The 22,757-nt window shown below is 35.1% G+C and overlaps 3 protein-coding genes across 5 annotated transcripts; all 3 read right to left on the reverse strand.

The window, feature by feature from the left end:
* Window positions 1-487: 487 nt before the first annotated feature.
* On the reverse strand, window positions 488-7,716 carry LOC133695621 (uncharacterized). Its single transcript, XM_062117532.1, has 9 exons — window positions 7,578-7,716; window positions 5,423-7,090; window positions 5,055-5,281; window positions 4,635-4,967; window positions 4,162-4,408; window positions 1,607-1,735; window positions 1,309-1,524; window positions 1,087-1,210; window positions 488-816 (listed from the first exon to the last, which is right to left on the reverse strand). Exons 2-9 carry the CDS (start codon window positions 6,971-6,973, stop codon window positions 578-580), a joined length of 3,066 nt encoding a protein of 1,021 aa, XP_061973516.1. The 5' UTR covers window positions 6,974-7,090; window positions 7,578-7,716; the 3' UTR covers window positions 488-577.
* Window positions 7,717-9,674: 1,958 nt separating this feature from the next.
* Window positions 9,675-14,874, reverse strand: LOC133697593 (ras-related protein RABE1c). Of its 2 annotated transcripts, none has more exons than XM_062120247.1 (9): window positions 14,735-14,874; window positions 14,558-14,643; window positions 12,188-12,260; window positions 11,681-11,781; window positions 11,114-11,179; window positions 10,654-10,751; window positions 10,352-10,414; window positions 10,177-10,269; window positions 9,675-10,035 (listed from the first exon to the last, which is right to left on the reverse strand). In XM_062120247.1, exons 2-9 carry the CDS (start codon window positions 14,628-14,630, stop codon window positions 9,952-9,954), a joined length of 651 nt encoding a protein of 216 aa, XP_061976231.1. In that variant the 5' UTR covers window positions 14,631-14,643; window positions 14,735-14,874; the 3' UTR covers window positions 9,675-9,951. The 2 variants fall into 2 exon arrangements, with proteins under 2 accessions (XP_061976231.1, XP_061976232.1); XM_062120248.1 differs by having other exon boundaries at window positions 14,558-14,633; window positions 14,735-14,852.
* A 4,568-nt stretch (window positions 14,875-19,442) lies between these two features.
* Window positions 19,443-21,264, reverse strand: LOC133695945 (small ribosomal subunit protein uS8z/uS8w). 2 transcript variants are annotated; one of them, XM_062117928.1, is made up of 4 exons: window positions 21,143-21,264; window positions 20,348-20,488; window positions 20,093-20,253; window positions 19,443-19,812 (listed from the first exon to the last, which is right to left on the reverse strand). In XM_062117928.1, the coding sequence occupies exons 2-4, from the start codon at window positions 20,478-20,480 to the stop codon at window positions 19,714-19,716; spliced, it is 393 nt and encodes a 130-aa protein (XP_061973912.1). In that variant the 5' UTR covers window positions 20,481-20,488; window positions 21,143-21,264; the 3' UTR covers window positions 19,443-19,713. The 2 variants fall into 2 exon arrangements, with proteins under 2 accessions (XP_061973912.1, XP_061973911.1); XM_062117927.1 differs by having other exon boundaries at window positions 20,348-20,485; window positions 21,143-21,247.
* Between the last annotated feature and the right edge of the window lie 1,493 nt (window positions 21,265-22,757).

Genomic DNA, 22,757 nt, shown 5'->3' on the forward strand with positions numbered 1-22,757 from the left:
AACTTCACTGTCCTCGTCCAGTTGAATAATTTTTGTATAAAAAAGGCAAAACTGTTAATACACTATCATTGAATCTGGATTATCAGTGTTTTTCCATGGGTTTTAGCTCTTGTTAATTCGAGAGTCATTAGCAACCAGGTAACTATGAGTCCAATAACAAATGGTAAAATGATCATAATTGATGATGCAAAGAGAGGTTAAAACGAGTTCGGACGCCTCTGCACCGGAACAAACACATGTACCGATTAAGGAATCGATATTCGACTAACGTGTCTCTCCAATGCATTTCATGATTAGAACACGTGAATACCCAAAAAAAAAGCAGAACACCCATGTTACTGTGAATCGTGCGGCAATAAAGACGAAGATTTCCTTCCGCGTTATTGAAGACAGTATCTCGAAATGCAGCTCAGCTTGGGTGTAAAGAAACCCAAGGTCCCTTGACTAGAAGTTTTGAAGGGGAAAAAAAAGATGAACAAGCATCATATAAACGGTATCAAAACTTCACAACATATTTTTAATGTATAAATGTTTGATTGTTGTTCTTAGACTTTATGCTCAACAGTTCGCAAGAGCTTCAGTTAGGAAACTTTATTGGTTCAGGCTGCATGGCCATTTGCACAAGTTCAGTCTGTTCCTTCACATGCACCTGGTAGAAACCAGTGGCTGATGCAGCAGATGGCCCACGTCCGACATACTTGATGTCGTCCACCGTTCCTCTATCAAGTGCTTTCATGGCAGTGGAAAGTCGTGGAGCAATGTAATTGTACGCGCCCATGTTCATTGGCTCTTCCTGGCACCAAACAATCTCCGCATCTAAAAGAAACGCAGACAAAAAAGAGTCAGGATATAGTTGCTCGTGATGTCAAAAGATAGGTAGCTCAGTAAAAGAGAAAAAAGAAACTCAAGTTTAGTCACCCCGAATATGAAACCACGCCCAACTACAATCTCCCCAAAGAATTAATGTTCGAAATTTATAAGAAACTGATAAGATGTTTGAATCTATTGTGCAGTAACTACATCTCATACATTTGTGTCTCTAGGAGACTAGACAACCCATTAAACCATGAAGGTAAAAAGACTTACTTGGATATCGCTTAAGCTCACGCTGAATGAGATCATATGGGAACGGGCATAGCTGTTCCACCCTACAAATTGCAATGTCCTTTGCCTCAACCTTTCCACGCACTTCATCAAGCTCGTAATAAATCTGCAAGCAAGGATTTCAAATGCCATAACTAACATCCTCTAGGTCTGCATAAAAAACAGAATTCAGAACAAGCAACAACCAGAAGCCGCGTATCACACCTTTCCAGAGCAAAGAACCAGACGCCTGATACCCTCCTCAAGGTCTGAGTGGTCATTCCGATCCTTTATGAGACGTTTAAATCTGGTCCCCTGTTTGTCAAAACCAGGATGGCCTTGTACATCATCAAACTCTGAGAGATTTGATTTGCACTCCTTGTGGCGAAGTAGGTTTTTGGGAGCTATCACGACGAGGGGCTTACGGAAATCTCTGTGTATCTGTGAAATGAAACAATAGCACATGAGAAATTGCAGACAGCTGTCAGGATGGTGGAAAGGGATTTATAATAGTTGCCCTCACCTGACGGCGCAAAACATGGAAGTAATTGGCAGGGGTTGTAACATTTACAACCTGCCAATTGCATTCTTGGATTTGCTTACGAAGAGTTGGTTCCATCTCAGGTATAACATAAGGATTGTCATCGCTCATCTACAATAAGATTCAAATAGACATTGGTAAGGACTAAGTTCGTATAAACCAGGACAAATGAAGAAGACACACATTTGAGATTGTATAACAAAAGATTATAATAATTTAGGGAAAAATATTTTGAAATATGAAATTCCTTCGATGTTGTGAATAATCTGTAAGAAACCTTTTGTTATTTGTTATGCTATTAAGTAATACTTTAGAAGACGTGAGTGAGGAAAGCCCTGTAGCTTCCCATGCCTTTTATTTTCATTCACTTATATATTATAATAATAATATAATAATAATAATATAATTATTATTATTATTATATTATATTATAATTATAAACTGCTAATTTTTTTTTGTTTTTGTTTTTTTGTTCTTTTTCCTTTTTTTATGCCTTTATGGCTCTTTTTTTTTCTTTTTTCTTTGTGTTTTTTTTTTTAATAAATTTTTTTTATTTAATTTAGTTTGTTAATGTTAAATTTTATTTTATTTAGTTATCAGACTTTCATGATACGGATCCTGAGTTTGACGGGTTAACCTGATTTGACGAGTTAACCCGAAATTTTTTTTCTCTTTTTAATTAATTTTTTTGTTTAGTTTAGTTTGTTAATATTAATTTCTTTCTATTTAATTATCAGACTTTCATGACACGTCTTCCAGGCTTAACAGGTTAACCCAGTTAATTCTGGGTTAACCCGTAAATTTTTTTTTTCTATTTAGTTATCAAACTTTCATGACGTGAATCTCAGGTTTGACGAGTTAACCTGATTTGAAGGATTAACACAGTTATTTCAGATTTTTCTTCTTTTTCTTCATTAGTTTTTTCTTCCTGTTGGTTTTTTTTCTTTGTTTTTTTTCTTTTTAATTAATTTATTTAATTATCACACTTTTATAACATGACCTTGCAGCCAGACTCTCATCCAAGGCTCTTGGATCCGCTGTTGCAACTAGATTCAATTAAACTTGAGTCATGTAAGTTTAATATTATTATTAATATTATAAATATTACTCTTGAGTCAAGCGTTGCAGCTAGACCAAAGACTCTTGGTATATCTTTGCTGAAAGACTTAACATTCTTAGATCTTAGCATTTTTTTTATGGTTTTTATGCAAGGAAAAAAAAAACCTGTGGCATATGCCTTTGTTTTTTTTTCTTTTCCTTTTTAAGCCTTTTATTAGGGACTGCACAGTGCAGTCCACAGTGAAAAAGCTGATGTCTTTAGTTTTTTTGTCTTTTTATCTTTTTATCTTTTTTAATTGTTTTTTTAATTTAGTTTTTTAATATTAAATTTTTTCTGTTTAATTATCAGACTTTTATGACATGAATTCCAAATTTGACGAGTTAACCCAGTTGATTCAGATTTTTTTTCTTTTTCGTCCTTAGTTTTTTTCTTCCTGTAGGTTTTTTTTCTCTTTGCTTTGTCCTTTTTAATTAATCTTTTTTTTTTACTTATATATAATAATAATAAATTATTATTATTATATTATAATTATAATTATAACATATACTAAAAGTGCTCAGTGTTTTACTGTGCAGAAACGATGAGCTGTTTTTTTTAAAAAAAAAATTGTTTTTTTCCTGTTTTTATTTAAATCTTTTTATATTTAGCTATCACACTTTCATGACACGAATCCTAGGTGTAACGGGTTAACCTAATTTGGTGAGTTAACCTAGTTGATTCAGATTGTTTCTCTTTCCTCATTATTTTTGTTCTTCCGATTTCATCTTTTTATATTGTATGCAGTACACGGTGAAAAGGCTGATGCCTTTATTTTTATTTATTTTTGCTTTTTTTTCTTTTTATGCCTTTCACGGTGGACGGTGGACTGCACAGTGCAATCCACAGTGAAAAGGCTGATGCCTTCTTTATTTAGTTTGTTGATATTAAATTTTTTTCTATTTAGTTATCAGACTTTCATGACACGAATCTCAGATTTGACGGTTTAACCTAATTAATTCAGATTTTTTTTCTTCATTAGTTGTTTTCTTCCTATTGGTTTTTTTTCTTTGTTTTTTTTTTTTAATTAATCTATTTAATTATCACACTTTTATGACATGACCTTGTAGCCAGACCCACATCCAAGACTATTGGGTCTGGTATTACAGCTAGATCCATTTAAACTTGGGTCATGCAAGTTTAATGTTATTATTAATATTATAAATATCACTCTTAGATCAGGTGTTGCAGCCGAACCCAAGACTTTTGGGTATAGTTTTGCAAAAAAATCTCACACATTTAGATCTTAGCGTTTTTTAATATTTTTTATACAAAAAAATTAACCCGCGGAATCGCACGGGTCATATAACTAGTTTGGTAATTAAAACTTGTGCTATTTGTTATTTGTTGTGAATAATATGTAATAAACTTCCTGGATTAGGGAGCCATATAGTCGACTGCAAGGGAAAGAAAAGGGGATAAAAGTCTTTGTTGCAAATACCTGAAGGAATCGTTCCAACCGTGCACTAGAATGTTCAGGGCCCTGGCCATCATATCCATGAGGAAGAAGCAAAACAAGACCAGTTTGTCGCAGCCATTTTGATTCACCACTGCTCAGGAACTGGTCGAATATCACTTGAGCCCCATTAGCAAAGTCACCAAATTGAGCTTCCCAGATTACCAAAGAATTTGGACTTTCCATTGAGTAACCCAATTCAAATCCAAGAACACCGAACTCTGAAAGAGAGCTGTGCACAAGACAGAACTGCTATTAGTTAAATGAAAGTCCAGGATACAGCACCAACTCAGCGAGAGAAATACTGTCTCAGTAATCACATAGTGCAGACTCTTAAGTTACCACAAGCAAGTCTTTGGCAACAAAATATATCTATTTAATTTAAGGGATTCTTGAGGCATTTTCTGCCCAGAAAAGTTCAACACAAGAAAAGAAGACGTAAATATCTGGTATATTACCTGTTGCTGACCGTAAACATCTCTTCATCTTGGTTCATGACAACATGATCCAGGGGGCAGTACTTCTCCCCAGTTTCCTGATCATGAACCACTGAATGACGGTGACTGAAAGTACCTCTTTCAACATCCTGACCACTCAATCGAACATGGTTGCCTTCTACTAGAAGTGTGGCAAAAGCAAGAGCCTCTCCAACAGCCCAATCAATTCCCTCCCCTGTTTCAATCATTTGTAGACGTTGCTCATAGACCTTCTTTACAGCTCTGTGAGGCTTAAAATTTTCTGGAAAGGTGGTAATTGCTTTGCCTACATTCTTCAAGATCTCAGGTTTCACTCTGCATAACAGCATAAAGATTTCAATATAAAAATGCGAAAAACAAGGCAGCCAAACAAAATCTAGAACTAGTAAGTTGCCAGCATACCCAGTGTTTCTGACACGTGAAAGCTGTTCAGGTGACTTAAACCCGGTCCAATGAGATGAAAGCCAATCTCTTCTTTTAGGAACATAATCTTTGCTTGCCAAGAATTCTTCATTGAGGATTGAAAGGACCTTCTCCTGTATCCTGCTAATATCTTCTTCGGTCACCTGCCCAGATTCTAAGAGTTTCTTTTTATAGATCTCCAGCGCTGATGGATGATTCCGAATAACCTGGTAGATCCCCAATCAGAAATGTCACAAGTCTGATTGACACATCTCAAGAGAGAAGTTGAATGGGTAGTACCAACAGAAAATAGGATTATATTGCCACAACAACAACGAAAAACATAATGCAAAGTAATATATGCTAACCTGATACATTTTGGGTTGGGTAAAAGATGGTTCATCGATCTCATTGTGCCCAAAACGACGATAGCACACTAAATCAACCACAACATCTGAATGGAAAGTCTGGCGCCACTCAGCTGCAAGTTCGCACACATGAACAACTGCCTCCATATCATCTCCATTTACATGGAAAATAGGTGCATTCAATGCCTTGGCAACATCAGTGCAATACTGTGAAGATCTTCCTGCTCTAGGATCAGTTGTGAAAGCGACTTGGTTGTTCACCACAATATGTATGGTCCCACCAGTTGTATAGTTTGGCAGTGCACTAAGATGTAGAGTTTCATACACTACACCTTGTCCAGCGAAGCTACCATCGCCGTGAATCAATATTCCCATGTTCTTAGTCCTGTCAGAATCATTGGAGTAATATTGCTTGGCTCTAGTTTTTCCAACAACAACAGGATCCACAGCTTCTAGATGACTAGGATTTGCAACCAAAGATAGATGGATTCTCTTTCCACCTCTTGTTGGACGGTCATAAGAAGTTCCCAAGTGATACTTGACATCACCAGTTCCAGTGTAGAGCCCAACTTCATCTACAGGTTTTGTGCCACCACTAAACTCGCTAAATATTTGACGGAGTGGTTTCCGAACCACATTACCCAGTACATTCAATCTTCCTCTGTGAGGCATTCCAATAACTATGCTCTCAACCCCAAGATCAGCTGACCTGTCAAACATCTCCTTCATTCCAGGAATCAAAGTCTCCCCACCTTCGAGTCCAAACCTCTTAGCTGTCGTCCACTTAGTGGCCAAGAAGTTTTCAAACTGCGTACTCCATATTAACCTATCAAGAATAACTTCACGCCGCTGACGGTTGTACTGCATAGATGTTGGGGTTTCAATCTTGTCTCTCAACCAGTTGCATTTTTCACGATCTGCAATGTGCATGTACTCATACCCGATGCTCCCACAATAAGCCTGCTCAAGCCTGGTCAATATGGCTCTAAGAGTCTGCACTGGACGGTTTTCAGACAAAAATCCAGCCATCCTCCACACTCCCAAAAAGAATTCTCTATCAAGATCAGCTTCTGTGAAACCATATAGAGCAGGGTCTAAATCATCTGGGATTTCTCTTTCTTCCAGCCCCAATGGATCCAGCTTGGCTTTCATGTGACCATTAACCTGGTAAGCCCTGACGAGCAACAACAAACGCATACTCTCCTGAATAGTTTGGCCTGAAATTCCAGGAGAAGTAGCAGCCTGACCCACAAAGTTCTTAAAGAAATTGTCCCACGATTCATCCACGCTGTTTGGATCAGTTTCCCAGGCTCGCTGAAGCTCCTCTAAATAAACACTACTGGTCCCATCTAAGAAGTTATCAGTTAGCTTAGAGAGGGGCACAGGACGGGGGACAGGGGCAGCTTGCGCCTTTGACTTAAAGACTGTTGAATGAAAGTATCTATTCTGAGGGGGTATAACCCGTGATCTCGTTGCATATGATCCACCCTGAGATAAAGTCCTCCTGATAGCAAGCCTTGCTACACCAGAACCCGCTCTAAACCATGCCATAGCTGTCAGTCCACACAAACCCAATACCACCAATTCTTCAAAGACTATATACTATATACCTCCCAGGCTCAAAAAACAATCATAAAAAACATGTACTTCTGCCTTACTGAAGAACACCTGTTAAACAAAGAAACAAAGAAATTAAAGCATTACTATCCAACAGTAGCACTTAACCACTTAACAACTGAAAAATGACGGCACTGGACGCTGAAAAAAACATAAATAACAGTGATTAAATCCTCTATTAAATCTGGCTTTCAAATAGGAGATAAATAAATTGACTAATAAAATAAGGTGAAGCAAAAATAATATCAGACAATAGTGCTTAATCACTCAGCAATTGAAAAAAAAGACTGGATTCAATCAAAGTCAATAAATTCTCAAACATTTTGGATTCAGGTAAAAAAACGCAGGTTACAGATTAATCATAACATTACAGGAAAAGGAAATAGCATCTGCATAGCACTGTCAAATACATACAGAATAAGCACGATTTGAGCTCGAGTGCTGTAGATTTGCAGGGAAACATTGTGAGGGGAAAAAGCGAGAGAGAGAAATGGCTTGGACAGAAATAAAATGCGTACGGAGAGAAAGGGATGGAAACCTGACAAAACCCTAGCGCCGTGTAAAAGCGATTATGCTGTCTTGAATCCAACAACAGTGGGCTCTCGTTTTCTTTCTTTCCCAGTATTCTCGAAGCTGTTTATTGTTGTTGTTGTTGTTGTTAATTCTTTATTTATTTGTTTCCATTTATTATTTGCTATTTCCTTATTTATTCATTGCTCTGTTTTTGACTGCGTGATGTGATATAAGTTCGTCTAGGGGTCAGGCCCATGAAAGCCCAACAGGGTTTTCGGGACATTTTGTGCTGTTGACCAGGCTCTTCATGTACACTAATAGTGCATGTTGGTATCACATTTTCACTTTATTTATCTTTAAAAAATATTAAATTAATATTTTATTTTTTGTTTTCTAATAATTTTAATATGCTAGTATTAAAAATCAAAAAAAAAATATTTGAATATATTTTTAATTAGAAACCAAATCTGTAAAGCATATAATAAGCACTAGTTTTTATCGTGCCTTAATTCTATACCAAATAAAAGTGATGGAAATCTAAAACACGAAAAAAACACCCTGGTTTTAAATAGCTAGGGTAATAGTTTATATTTTCATTTTTTTAGAATAATAATAATATTTTAAGTTGCGTTTCATCGGTGTTTTATAATAAACACGATAGATAAAAAAAAATTGTATTTAGTTTGAGAAATAAAAATCAAGATATAAAATAATTTTAATTTGAAATAATTTTAAAATAATCTTTATTTTATTTTGAAAACAAGAGATAGACAGTGTGAGTCCTGACTTGTAATATTACTTGTTCAAACATTGTCGGTGCATAAATTAACATCGAATAAATGGGGTTTTTATTGATTAATCAAAAGTCAACAAGCCAAGCATACGGTACGCATGCTTCGCCAAGGTCCAAGTACATAATAATAAGCAAAATGCACCGACTATCTGAGACAGGTCGAATAAACCCACAATCTGCATGTTGCCACGACCATCTAGTTGAAGATGGGCATATGCAGATGACAATTGAATTTGAATATACTGGCTTGACCTGGTATGAATGAATAAGTAATCTCTTGTAATTAATAAATAATGAGCTATTTATAAATGTACTGGCTTGACCAGGTATAGTTATTGTTAAACCTAACTTGAAATCTGTTCGAACTCAATTCTAAATATATATTTATATCATATAAATATATTTATAGAATATTTAGATTTTTTTTAATAGAATATGGTATATACATATCTTAATATTAACATAAAACACATACATTAATAATATTTACTATTCTATCATTTAATATATATATATATATATATATATATATATTATTGATTAATAAATAATAGATAACTATTAGATACACAAAATTCAAGGAATAATTTTTAAATTTTTTATTTAATAATTAATATATAAGATATGAATAACAATAAATCTAACTCGTAATATCCATCGACATCCGTAGCTACAGAGGGACCTTAGAATCAAGGCCTCAATCGGCCTTGTGGTGGTCACTGGCCTTACCGCATGGGATGGTATCCGATACACTATACTTAAATGCCTTCAATGGCAGTATGGCACCTTCACTTCACTGGGCTCTCCTTTATCGGTGGCGTGGGAGTACTGCATCTTCAAAAACTAAAGGTTTTGCTTAAGCATGCACGATAGAACCAAGTCAACACTCAAACGATATGAGGTTGAATAAATGAATTACATTTTATTTTCCCAGTTACAAAGCTTTATTTGCAAGGAGAAGCTCCAGCTCAAAACCTCTCAAACGTGAGCATCAATCATGGGATACATTATCAAATCCATACAAGATGATGTAATGCCCCGTCATTCTTCAGGGTCCCAACTCGAAATTTTTGGCCATCTATCATCTATCCTCCTCCCCTCTCCTCCAATGATTCAATCTTTTGGCGGCCTCGTGCGCGGACATTCAGTATGAAACGGCCAATATATCCGGCAAGTAGCCAGCCACCGATGGCAGCAGCAAGGCAGGCTATCGCACGAATAAATGAATTACATTTTATTTTCCCAGTAGAGTGTTTGGGTGGTAGCATTCAAAGATGCGCACGCACGAAATTACAAATTCTAAAGAAACATAAGAGAGCACCGGGCATCTTATAGGAGAAAGGAGCTAAATTTGAATTATCCATCTACATCAAGTCAGTCATCGAGTTGAAGCCCCAAAACGACAGAAAGGGAAAAGGAGTGATGTATTATAAATTCCACATGTTGAGAGAATAAATACTGCTTTAAGCACACTAACGTTGGTATTCTGGAAAAATAACAGGGCACAAATACATGTACCCAGCACAACGTCATCAGCATTAGTCTGACACCGCATTGGGTGCCACTTGCATAACCTTCACCCTTGGTTCATATTTTGATTCTCCATTTATGATCCACAGCAAGCTGACTTTTGGGCAGCTTGGCCACCATTTGCTGCTTGATCTGGTTGGTTAATCCTGATTGTTTGAGGCTGGTACCACCAGACAAAGGGAGAAATACATCAATATTTGTGAAGAAACATGGGGGCAGAAAACAATTCCCCTGGAAAATGGTACTATAAACCCATTTTCCAACTAGGGAACTAATTGAAAAAATTAAAAGCAAACGTTACCTCTGCCCTGGAATCAGTTTCTGAGATCCTTTGCTTGATATCCCTCGCAATTGAAAAGAAGACCTCCTCCACGTTCAAATTTGTCTTGGCACTCTGAAGAAAATACTCTGGGTATAAACAGAAGATAACAGATAAAGCACTAACGATTCCAGTCTAGAAGCATATTTGCACTTACAGTTTCAAAGAACTTGATCCCATACTCATCAGCAAGAGCTTGGCCCTTGGAAGTGGGCACAGCCTGGAGAAACACAAGAGGAACGTCTTTCCTAATTATCATCAATGGAGTATACGAACAAACACTTACAGGAATTGAATGAGGATCCCTAATGTAACACCCTAAATTATAAGACAGAACAAGACTCCTCCACACTTCTAGGGTGCGAAAGAGGGCTCATCCCATAATTAATGACCTTGCAATCCAACCCACTATGTTAATGAAACAAACATTTCCTACAGGTAGTAAAATACAGTACATACCCTTTTGCTTTCATCCATGTCTGCTTTGTTTCCCACCAGTATCTTGTTGACATTGTCAGAAGCATGTTGTTCAATGTTGCGAATCCAGTTCCTAATATCTGATCATAAACAGAAACTAGCTCTATCAGAAATTCAAGAATATAAAACAACAAAAGAAAGACCCACAAGACAAGGAGAAGCTCTGCTATATCAAAACGATCTTCCACAAATCCACCTCGATGAAACAGTTATCAAACAATAAACAGATTTTGCTGGGTACCCACACGAAGAAACATAAAATGCGAGAAACACGTGACGAACAGAAATCAAGCAAAACACAAGAACAGATATGCTGGCTACCCACACCCCAAAACAGAAAATGCAAACAACACACGTTGACAATAAAACAATAGCTAGATGGATAAAATATTGAAATTTCTTCAAATCTGAAGGCTAAAGTTAAGGCAATAAGAGAATTTACTGTTGAAAGATGATTCATCAGTAACATCATACACGAGCAAAATCCCCATGGCTCCTCGGTAATAAGCTGCGTAAGAATACAAAGCACTTAAGCAACTCCAGCACCATCAAGAGATCAAAAGAATTATATTAAATGAATTGACATAAGCCTCCAAACTCAGGCCTCTCCATCATGTACGCAAGTTAATACATGTATTTCACCACCAACAACCTCATGAGACTTGGAAAATTTCCAAGGTTGGATATCAACCTGATGGAATCATCCTAACTATCTGGGATTCTACATTTTTAACTCGGGAGTTTCCACTTTGCCCTTTTTTCTCTCCAGCAGGTTTTTTTTACTCAGGTTTTATAAAGCATTTCGTTTATCTCCTACATACATAAATTAATAGGTTAAACAGCTGGGTGAAGTCACTCTACAGCCTCCAGGCTCAAAAGTGCAGAGTCATGATGCAGTCTACCATGCCCACCGTCATATGATACACTCAAATCAGGCAAGGATAGTTGCATCTATGACAAATGCCATAAATTTTACAATAGAGAGAATTTGTAAATGCAAAACACATACCTGTTGTGATAGTTCGGAAACGCTCCTGGCCTGCCGTATCCCAAATTTGCAATTTAATCCGTCTACCATCAAGCTCGATGGTTCTTATCTTAAAATCAATGCTGTTGAAGAAAAGTACAGATAAAGGATAAGATAAATGCTTAACAAACAGAATCAAAATGAAGTTTCTAGCCATCAGCACATCACGATTGGGCTCTTATGCCAACAAATTTGCATATATATCCAGATCATCTGCTAAGGAAATTGTCTAGAATGGTTATGAACACAGCCAAAAGTGGGAAGTTAATTTTTCAACTTCATTTGCATCACTACACTTTAAGTTTTCCTCAGACATAATGAAACTAACTGGTGACTTGAAATCCAGTAACCCCCGATTCTTCCCTTGTAAATTACATGAGCAGTCCCACAGTGCTTCTTATCATTAACCTAAATCTCTATATTTACATGTCCAGAGATGGTAAAATATTTTCACAACATAAAAATAGCAGAGTTCTCAGGAACGCAAACCCAATGGTGGTAATGAAACTGGTTGTGAAGGAACCATCAGAAAAACGCAAAAGCAGACAACTCTTCCCCACGCCTACAAAGACATTGACAAGAACTGGGATGTCAATTAATCACAAGTGAGAGAAAAACAAAACAAGGCATGGTAAGTAGATCAGCCCATAATGCTGGGATTAAATCCCCCCAGAAATCACATAGATTCACATTACTTTTAAAGTCAGATGGAAACAGACAGGAAATCAGAGCTGCCAGCAAATACTAATGTAAAATATTAGGTTTAGCTTTAAAACAAATCCAATCAAAAATCAGTATCACTGGTCAAAATAAAACAAGTGGGGTGAAGGACATTTTGGGGACGTTTGATAGGTTCAAGAGTGAAAATGAGATATTACATTTTAAATGAACTAAATCACTCAGCTTTTTGTGCTATTAAGACTCTGTTACAAGTGTCAAGTAGATTCAACTTGAAATAAAATTAAAATATAAATTCCACTTGGGATTGCAAAGAAATCCTATTTCCATTCCATTCTCAATACTTGGAGATCCAAATGCACCCTTGCTATTCTAAAGAAACAAGAAAGACAAAGGGTGGAACTTATACAAACTAACCTGTGATGCATTTAACGCAATTCAAGTCATTCAAAATAGAAAGAATCATAATTTACCAAAAACTACTGAATGACAACTCAAGTATGTCTAATTCTGTCGTCTTTAATCTTCAAATACTAGCATCTACCAATTTCTCCAGGGAATCAGCATAAATGACTCTAAGTTAGGAAGACAAATCAACCAGGCAGCTGGCTACTATACAGAGACAGTCAGAGTTACTGCTTTGTTTCTTTTACATACTTTACTCAATTCTAAAGACCACGTTTTGGTAATAAAAAAAAATCTACCATATCAGTTACATGCATGCCTGGGGTTATCTGCAGCTTCTCTTTTGGGAAAAGTTGCCCGCAAACACAGATAGGAGCTCATTTACAGGTCCACATCTTCTCTACCAACTAAGCAGAAAAACCACAGACCATCTAGGATTTATTACCACAAAGAAATCTCCTTCTCACTGAACATTTATTTTATTATTATTATTAACTTTAAGCCACTTATCACCCTGTTTTTCTTGATGGTTTCCATGGCACCAAAAAACTCAACTGTGATCCGACAATTGGCCATTAGATTATGTTGAACTTGGGCTGTATGTAACACTCTTGAATTTATCTATTTTTTTTATTTTTTGTATGAATTTGCATTTGCAAATGCAAGTTCAAACAAGGATTCTGTGTGCTCCAAACAGAGAGCGCCATCTCTAACTACATGAAAGTGTCTCTTCAAAAAGGCCAACTTGGCAAATGTAAAAGTCTTGGCTTGCAGTTACAATGGTGCATGTATGGGTCTAGATTGCTACTATTTCATGCAAAAAGGCTAGAGGATAGGGGTTATCTTTATAATCCCTCACTCAAAACCCCATTTTGATGGGGAAATGAAGCAGATAAACCAAGTCAAAATGCTGGATCAAATTATTGGCAAGTTAAAACATTGTTTTTAATCCTTGTTGTGACACAAATGCTCCATTCCAGCATCGCCTGATATAAAACATGTAACCAATCTAAATAAATAAATAATCAAAACTGCCTGGACTCGATATGCTCGTACTTCAAATCATAAAAGGAAAACCTGTGACTTAAAATTTGGAAAGGATGATGACAGTACAGACAAAGAAGCTTCCAGGTTCTCCAAGCATATGCACAGAAATTGTAAATGAAAACTAAAATAAAATAACATTGTCATCCAAATATATGTATGGAGCCTTGATGCTTTCATAGAATTTCTGTCATGCCACGCACATCCAGTTAAGACCAACTTCCACAGGCTCTATGATCGATTAAAACACTACATTAAGGGTCCTGCATAACGAAATTCAATTCACTACTCACGCAAACACAGGTTTTAAGGGTACTCGGGCAAACATTAAAAAGAAAAACCCATCACTTGTCAATTTCATGCATGCAATAAAACAGCAATGTGAATGCTATGTACAGCTATAAACATGACCAGTGCCGTCTTTTGATGCAAATGCTTATTAAAAACCGATCCCCACATCACCGGATCATAAACAAACACCAATTAAGCAAACCCTCAAATGGTTACACCCATACAGATCAACATTCCTTAAATCCAACTCAAGATCACAAACACCACACGAAACCAAAAAATAACATTTGTCAAAACTTTTTTAAAAAAAAAACTTGGATCACCGAATCACATTCCAAATAAAAAACCCAGTAGGGGAGGGGAACCCTTTCCAATCCAACAAATCAAAACCAAAACCCACAAAAAAAAAACCAAAACAGTAGAGAGAAAGAAAAAACTAACCGCTGTCACCAATCAAGAGAAGCTTAATCAAGTAATCATAATCAGCACGAGCCCTTGCTGGTGGTGCAGCCATCGTCTGTTTTCCTCTTTGAATTCCAAAAAATAAGAATAAGAATCCCTTGTAGATGAAACAAAAACAGGATCAAAAAATCGAAAGCAGAGAGAGAAAGAGAGTGCCTTTTTAGGTTAGCAAATGAAGGGAAAGAGAGAGAGACTGTCTGATTCGTTTGGGACTTTTTGTATCTCTCCGCGTGTATTCCGTTTCCAATTTTCTACAGTTGTATTCTGCCAATGACAGTTAACGTGGACTTTTTATAAGGAGGGCTTGGCTGTATTAGATCGTTCCTCTTTTTTGAATATTTTAATCATTATATTAGATTCAATTATGCTGTCTTCGTTGAAAAGTTTTCGGCCTACGCTGCGAGGACTAACATTGTAGATTTGTTTTCTAGTATAGTGAAATTTATTTGTTAAGAAATAAAAAAAAAAATAACGTTTGTGATTAATGCGATAAATTAAAAACATATATAATATAAACCGGTAAATTGTAAAAATAGTTGTGAATACTAGTTATAGACTACAACAAAATATCTATCTTTCTAGTTAAGAATAAAAATAAATACACGTTCAAATATTCGTGTAAATATTTTATGTTAATTTTTATTTTTATTTTTATTTTATATATTTTTGGTTATTTATATTTGAAGAATATAATTTTTATTTTTATAAATGCATCATCCCATTCATATTAAACATGAAAGAAAACAATTAATGATGAATTACAATAATATTTTTTAAACATCGTGAAACTTTAGAAACTACCAAAAAGATTAATTACTGATTTTAAAAACAGTTAAATGAGACAAGTTAAAAAATATAAGAGAAGGGATATTGATTAAAAACTATATATATATATATATATATATATATATATATATATATATATATATATAAAGGAAAGCTAGTGTTGTTGAGCTTTAAATGGTAGACCAGGACTTTTGGTCTAGAATTAAAATATTTAGGCAATTTGTATTGTAGTTGGAATCATTATCAATAATTTTTTTAAAAAAAAAATTGATGGGTTTTTTTTTCAACAAAAAAAAAACTAAAAAAATAAGAAAAATAAACTTTAATATTAAAATTAAATTTTTAAAAAATAAAAGGACCAAATACCTATAAACTAAAAAATATAAAGGTTCAAATAAAATTTTTATATAAGATTCTAAAACACCACTTATTTTTATCCTTTTTTTCTATTAGATTCTTGAACTTTCAATTCAATATTTTCTTTTGCAATTAAGTGCTAATCAAAGACTCAAAATTATTTAATTGTGCAAAGAAAGAGCTTGAGAATTAAATTGATTTTTATATTAAAAAAAAAACATTACTCCAATCCTAATGATATGCGGGGTGATGAACAGTGATTTTAGCTTTTGTGACCACGAGGCTTAGTTTGTGTTGATAATTATACAATAAAAAATATAACGTATAGTGTACATAAAATTACTGTAGTCCCTTGTTTATGCTCCCTATGATCAATATGGATGCTGCAATTATAATTTCGAAATGTTAACAAATTGACATGACAGTTTACCAAAACAATTTTTTTTTGGGATGATCTTACTGTAACTTTTCAAATAGACATTGACCAGATAGGCTGATCATGCAGGCGAGATAAAGTTCTTAAACATGAAAAAAGGGTGATAATATTTTTTTAAAAAAATAATAATATAGATCAGATTTAAAAAAAAATTAAAGAATTGTTTTGAAATCTAAAGAGTTGTGCACAAAAATTATTGAGAAAAGAAAATAAAAAATTCATTAATACCAAACCAAATATTAATAAGCTATATGAACTTTCTAAAGATAAAAAGGTCTTCGAAATAATTTAAATGTCATCTTGAAAGTTACCGTTAAACATTGAATGTCTTCCCACATATCATCTAAATAACGTGACCACATTCATGCTACTACATGCACAATGCACATGTTAGTTTATTTTTACATTAAAAAAATATATATTTATTTATTTATTAAACTATCAAATTAATCACTATTCAATTTGATTTTAACAAAAAAAAAACTATGATAAAAATATATAAAAAACCATTCTAATTAAAATTTGTTTTTAATAATAATTTGATATGTTCATTAAAAAGCTAGAATACAAAGCCGAGCCTTATTAAAAAAAAATTAATTTTTTTGATGTGTATGTTCACAATTCAAACAAGATAAAGATATACATGTTATAATAAAACTTCTAGAGTTTTAGATTTTATACTGTGAAAAATAATATAAATATCTTGATTTGTAGAAGTTTTTTTATCCAGTAATCCAATCAAATTGAGCGATTAAAAAATTTTATCGTCGCAATCAATTAAAAAAATCAACTAGATTATTTTTCCTTTTCTTTTTTCGAGGGGATTTACCGGGGCCTTCAGATCACGAAGGCCCGCTTAAACCACGAAGGCCATGGACTCTCTCGAAACCATATCAAGTCCAAAGCAAGAACGAGGTCAATTTCTACTGGACATGTGAGCCCAGGTGCGCTCCTACTCAAGCAAGACCTTAAATGGCCCAGCGAAAAAACTCAGGCTCATAACCTTCTAGTCTTGGTTGTTTTTTCTCGACAACAACCAAGCACTCTGTTTCAAATGGATGAACGATTAACGTAAGCAGGGTAGAAACTACTGGCCTGTACGATGCATGTAAATATTTCTTTCAATTCTCTATTCATTCAAAGAGATACTGCGGGGTGTTTTTATAAAATTTAAAGGTACCGTTCGTACTGCTTTAATTTAATGCATAGCAGAAATTCCCTCGTTTAAATGGCCTACAGTGCATAAGCACAGGCTATATCAGGGTGAAATGTCAAACACGAAAGTTGTTCGAACTTGAGGTAGGCAGAGTGAAGCACAATTTCTAATTTTTCGGACAACAAACAAAGTCCAATAGTTAAGGTTAATTTGATTAATCACGTCAGGAATTACATCAGACCAACAACAGGCAAAAAAAGCCACAAACTTTGTACGATCAGCAATGCAGCGTATATCCACCAGCTCCTGACGCGAAGGAACACCGAAGTGACTAGCCAGAATATCCTGCGTATATTCCACAATTGCCTGATGCCTCTCTTGAAATATTAAAAAAGTGAGCAAAAAGTAAAGCAATGACACTACAAAAAAGTTGTGCTTCAAAGCATATGCTTAGAAGATCCTCTCCCACGCCACCACCACTACAAAAACCCCACCACCCCCCCAAGAGATATCCCTTCAATCCTTTCCATGGCTCTCTCTCTCCAAAACTTCGGTCTCGGCATGAATCCTTCCTAGAGCCCCTATACATGGGCGGTTTCAAGGCTTGTGGTTGCGGGGAGGTGGCAATGGAAGCGGCGACAACGAGGAAAATGAAGAGGATTATCATGTTCAAGTAAGGCCATGATGGTTTACACCGTTAGGGCAACTATTACCTTTGGCAATGTATCCACATCACTATGGCTTGACATATTATTAGGCCATTTTTAACATATTCTATCATCCTTGCATTTACTCGTATATACTGCAAAGGAAACGCGCGAGTTCAATTTCCACATGCCTTCTTTTATTTCACTTCTGTTTTGTCTAGGGTTTGAATTATGCCACTGTTCCCCGATCGATAAACAGCTTATGTTTAAACACACTGTGAATAGGGACCTTTTTTGTCACTACAATTTATTTTTCGTGTCATCCCTGTTTCTTCTTGCAAAACTGAAAACAGAGACAAAATAAAGAGCTGTAGGTTTTACAACCATCCTCTGTTCCCGATTGTCATCTCAACTCAAAAGGCCTTTGGTGCGAGGTGGCCAATAGACTGATTCACTGAAATGCCACTGGGTATTTATTGGATTTTACACCATCGCTATTTAACTTGAGCTCTGCGGTCGACAATTGCACCGAGTGATTAATGGAACAAAAATAACATTGACGTTGCTTCCATCAATTATAACCTGCCATTAAGGCAACATCAAGAGAAAAATCCATCCTGATTGGTTCTCCTAAAAAAGGTTTCAAGGATAGCATCCAGCCAGTTATATCATTTTAATTAAACGTTACAGACAAATGGCGGTGCTTCAATGGTACAAGAGGTATTTTCAGGGAACCAACCTCGGATTGTAATCACGCAATGAAAGAAGGAAAATAAATCTTTTAAATCTGTTACAAGTTACAACCGTGCTATATATATATATAGAACAACATTTCTTCTAGACTATTCTCCTTGACTGACCCCTTTACTCTAGCATGAGAGACACAAAACCCACGATAAATGAAACGGTGCGGATTGAAAGTAAAACGGTGTGCTTTGATAACGGCTACAATTAATTGAGACCTGTTCTCCTCCCGAAGTTCAATTTGTGCAACATTCAAGCGAGAGGGTTTTATTAACTCACAGGTCACAAGTGCATTTACAGGGCTATGCAGATCTTGGGTCTCGAGTTCTCTATGCAGACAACTACACTAATTAGAAGATGCCTGCGGCTTGCCATGGGAGCCCAGTGGCTTGAACTGAAGAGAGAACCCAGCCCCACTTTGCTGTGTCGATTCTCTAATCCGGTACATCATGCATTTTAGCATGATATTTCATAACATTCATCACTCCAATCTCTGATTATAAACGATAATTCACTACCAGAAAAATAACACAAAAACCTACTTGCCTCACACTAAAGAAGCTAGAACACGGATAACATCAAGCACGGTCAAGTTTAGTTTAGGTAAAAACTGTTTTCCAGTAACGGTTTAACACGAGTTAGCATGTAAAAGTGCTTCCCTGTATGAAAAATGAAAGCCCACCACTCCATAAGAAGATGCATATGCATTAGATCCTGAATTCTAGAAACCAGAACCAGTAACACAAAACATCTCAATACTTTTCAAGGATCAGATTCAGACTTCAATTCCCCGCATGAACATGATAACCAACGTAAGCTGCTATTAGATAGATGAGAGCTACAAAACACATCGGTGACTTAATTAATGTGAACACAACAGCTAGACTATGGAAAAAGCATAAAAACAAACAACGCATGGGACAAAATCCTATTGTAAACAAGTCTCAACATACATCCAAAACGTTCTCATAAATGGGATAACTTGCTCTCAAACCAGGAAAAACCCAGCTTAGTAGAAGAAACCAAGCACTTTCCCACCAACATTCTTCCTTCTAGCTTCCTCATGGTCCATAATACCAGCAGAAGTTGTGAGCACGATATATCCAAACTGCAATGACCAGGTCATTAATGTACTAGTCAGCACAGCAAAGCCATGAACAGAACCATCACAGGAAACAAGAATAATAACCATCGATTAATTATAGTTTACTTATAGATTCCATCACATTCATATCCTCATACAGATAAATACTGGTATGAACTTCATTAAAAGGCAAACGCATTCAGTTGCAAGATCCTGATGCATCCCGTTTGCAGACATGATATTTGCAGTAAAAGCAGATATTGGAATTGAAATTGAAGTGAACTCGTGCACTTCATGAACTGACCTGTCTTGAGGGGAGCAACCTTGCAGTCCAGGTTTCAATCTCCTTAACACCAACATCAAAACGAGGACTGATAACCCCACATTTGTTCAACCTTCCATTTAGTTCGACAACGATTTTACCAGCCCTGTGATCATCAACAAACTCGAACTCACCAATATAACCTACAGAGCAGAACCCAGAAAGAATTACATTTAATTTACAAATCCAGAATGAAACAACAGCTAGAAAGAATACAAGTAAAACATGGATCATTACCATGCTTTTGCATCACCAACAGAAATTTGATGATCACTTTTGAGGAAGGCCTGATCATGACCTGGCGCTTCCCACGTTTCTCTGCATTGTACATGCTCTTCAGAGCATCATTCAAAACACTAACTCGCACCATTGTTGCTGCTGGTACACAAATTTAACAAGTACAAGGTCAATGACTGCCAAAAGATTTTGAAGTGCACGTTACAAAATGTGTTATGAAAAGCAATTACAAAACTTTGTTTTCCACTCTTCAATCACAACCATTTTAGGACAAGGTAACTAAACCCAAATCTCAATTCTACCTATTTGCAAACTTTCAAAATAAAAAGAAAACAGAAAATAAATTGGAAACACAGAACAGGCTATATAACAAGCTGGAGAAAACCAAAAAATATTAAATTCCAAATTTTAGAGAAAGCTGATCACAAAAAGCCAAAAGAAAACATAAAATAAATCAAGTTTAATCAAAACTGCTCTTTTTTTAGCCTTGGATGGCATATAAGGAGTTGATACAAGAAACCAGGCTTCAATATTTCCCTTCTCATTTTCTATCACCAACAGGACAAACAGAGCTGATGAGATCCGCCTAAACCACATGACTACACAAGAATCGATCCGAGAGGAATCTTTAAAGGGAAACACACACACACACACACACACACACACACACAAACAGAATCAATGCTCAAGTCTGTTGAGCTACGATGAGAAAAACAAAATAAATGACAATGTCATAGTATAAAGATCAAATCAAAGAAAAATTTGATGGAAATCCATGAATTATCTAAGACGTACCGGGAAGAGAGGCAGGGAGCGATCTGCAGAGGCGCCACCAAGTGAAAACAGCGAGAGTTAGGGTTTCGAGAGACTGAGCATGCGAAATGTTGTGTGTATATAAATGGTGGGTTTTGAGCTGATTTACTGAATTGCCCTCGTGTTAGGTTTTTAAAAAAGTTGGGCCGCATTTTACATTGTTGTTCGTCGATAGAGAAATATCCGGGCCTCACTAATTAATCCTCTCGCGATGAGTGGATCTTAGATGAGACTTATTAGTGAGGCCCATTAATCAATCTTATGGTCCATGGGCTTTTTAGGAAACTGATTTAATGAGTTTCCATGGGCGAAGCATATATTTATCCTCTACTGTATACATTTTTTTGGACATCTTTTTAAGCATTTTTAGACTTTTTATAGGTAAAATAAAGTTCTAGCAATGTACTGGGTGATTTAAGAAACTGATTTTATTTAGATTTTAAAGTGATTAATAAATAGAAAAATAATAAAAAGTGAGATTAACCTAATTTTTAGATTTTAATAAAAAAAATAAAGAATATATTTCAGTGTTTGCTTTATTTTCTTTCATTAGAGATGGATAAATTTGCATTTTACATGTTAATGTTGGAGGTGTGTTGTCATGTTAGTATTATATTAAATATACAATAGAAATCAAAAGTTTTGAAATAATCCTTGCCTCTTGGCAAATTATATATCACATTTTTCATTTTTTAAGTAGTGTTTTTATGCTAGGTTTAGACATATCACTAAATATGGCATTTGTAGCGGTCGAACCTAAATTATTTTTAACATAAAAAAAGGTTAAGGAAATGTAGGTATTTCTAAAAAACATGAAAAATTAAGTACTCAAGTTATTGACTCACTGAGTTTAATGAGCTTAGATAGTCTAGATAATAAGGGGGAAAGTAACGACAGTAAATACACTGACAGGAAAATTAACAACATGAAAAAGTTCAAAAAAACTATATCTGATCTCATTTAGGTTATCGTACACTGAGATAACTTCATAAAAAATAAATTAAATAAAACTATGAAGCTCGGTTATCAAACAACCTAGTTTTTATGTGAAATTGAGAAGAAAAACAAAAGGTGAAAAAAAGATTTAAGTTAAGCCGGTTAACCCACTAACCTCACTATCATTGGTATATTATTGAGACAACCCCATCGAAAGAAGAGAGAAAATAAAACATGAAAACTAATTTTTAATAAATTAAATGTTGGTGAATGAAATTGAAAAAAAAATCATTTTTAAAAAATAACCTAAAAAACGAAAGTCAACTCATTTTGATCTTTAAAATTCATGACCCGTGACTAACCCCATAGAAGACAGAAATTAAAATATAATGAAACAAAATTTTAAGCCAATAAAAAAGGAAATGCAATAAAAAACATATAAAGCAAGAAAAGGTAACAATAATAATGGGAACTAAATTTGATATCAAAATAATTTGAAATCAAATTTTTGGGATGAAATTAAAAATGAACTAAACTATAAAAATGATAAAAAAAAACAAATAATAATCAAAAGAATAAAAACCAAGTTTTATATGAAAATTAAATAAAATCAAATGATGAGATGCAAAACTGAAGAAAAAAATCAATAAAAAAACAAATA

The sequence above is a fragment of the Populus nigra genome, chromosome 6 (genome assembly GCF_951802175.1).
Source record: "Populus nigra chromosome 6, ddPopNigr1.1, whole genome shotgun sequence".
NCBI classification, from domain to species: Eukaryota; Viridiplantae; Streptophyta; class Magnoliopsida; order Malpighiales; family Salicaceae; genus Populus; species Populus nigra.

Excerpts from the sequence above, each read along its gene's own strand:
- LOC133695945 (XM_062117928.1), bottom strand. The coding sequence starts at position 20,480 with ATGGTGCGAGTTAGTGTTTTGAATGATGCTCTGAAGAGCATGTACAAT. Across the intron at positions 20,254-20,347 it reads GTTGGTGATGCAAAAGCATG|GTTATATTGGTGAGTTCGAG; the intron begins GTAATGATCCAT and ends TCTGCTCTGTAG. Across the intron at positions 19,813-20,092 it reads GGTTGCTCCCCTCAAGACAG|TTTGGATATATCGTGCTCAC; the intron begins GTCAGTTCATGA and ends TGGTCATTGCAG.
- LOC133697593 (XM_062120247.1), bottom strand. The coding sequence starts at position 14,630 with ATGGCTGCACCACCAGCAAGGGCTCGTGCTGATTATGATTACTTGATT. Across the intron at positions 12,261-14,557 it reads TCTCTTGATTGGTGACAGCG|GCGTGGGGAAGAGTTGTCTG; the intron begins GTTAGTTTTTTC and ends ATGTCTTTGTAG. Across the intron at positions 10,752-11,113 it reads TGATGAATCATCTTTCAACA|ATATTAGGAACTGGATTCGC; the intron begins GTAAATTCTCTT and ends GTTTATGATCAG.
- LOC133695621 (XM_062117532.1), bottom strand. The coding sequence starts at position 6,973 with ATGGCATGGTTTAGAGCGGGTTCTGGTGTAGCAAGGCTTGCTATCAGG. Across the intron at positions 5,282-5,422 it reads CCCAACCCAAAATGTATCAG|GTTATTCGGAATCATCCATC; the intron begins GTTAGCATATAT and ends GGGATCTACCAG. Across the intron at positions 817-1,086 it reads TGAGCTTAAGCGATATCCAA|ATGCGGAGATTGTTTGGTGC; the intron begins GTAAGTCTTTTT and ends CGTTTCTTTTAG.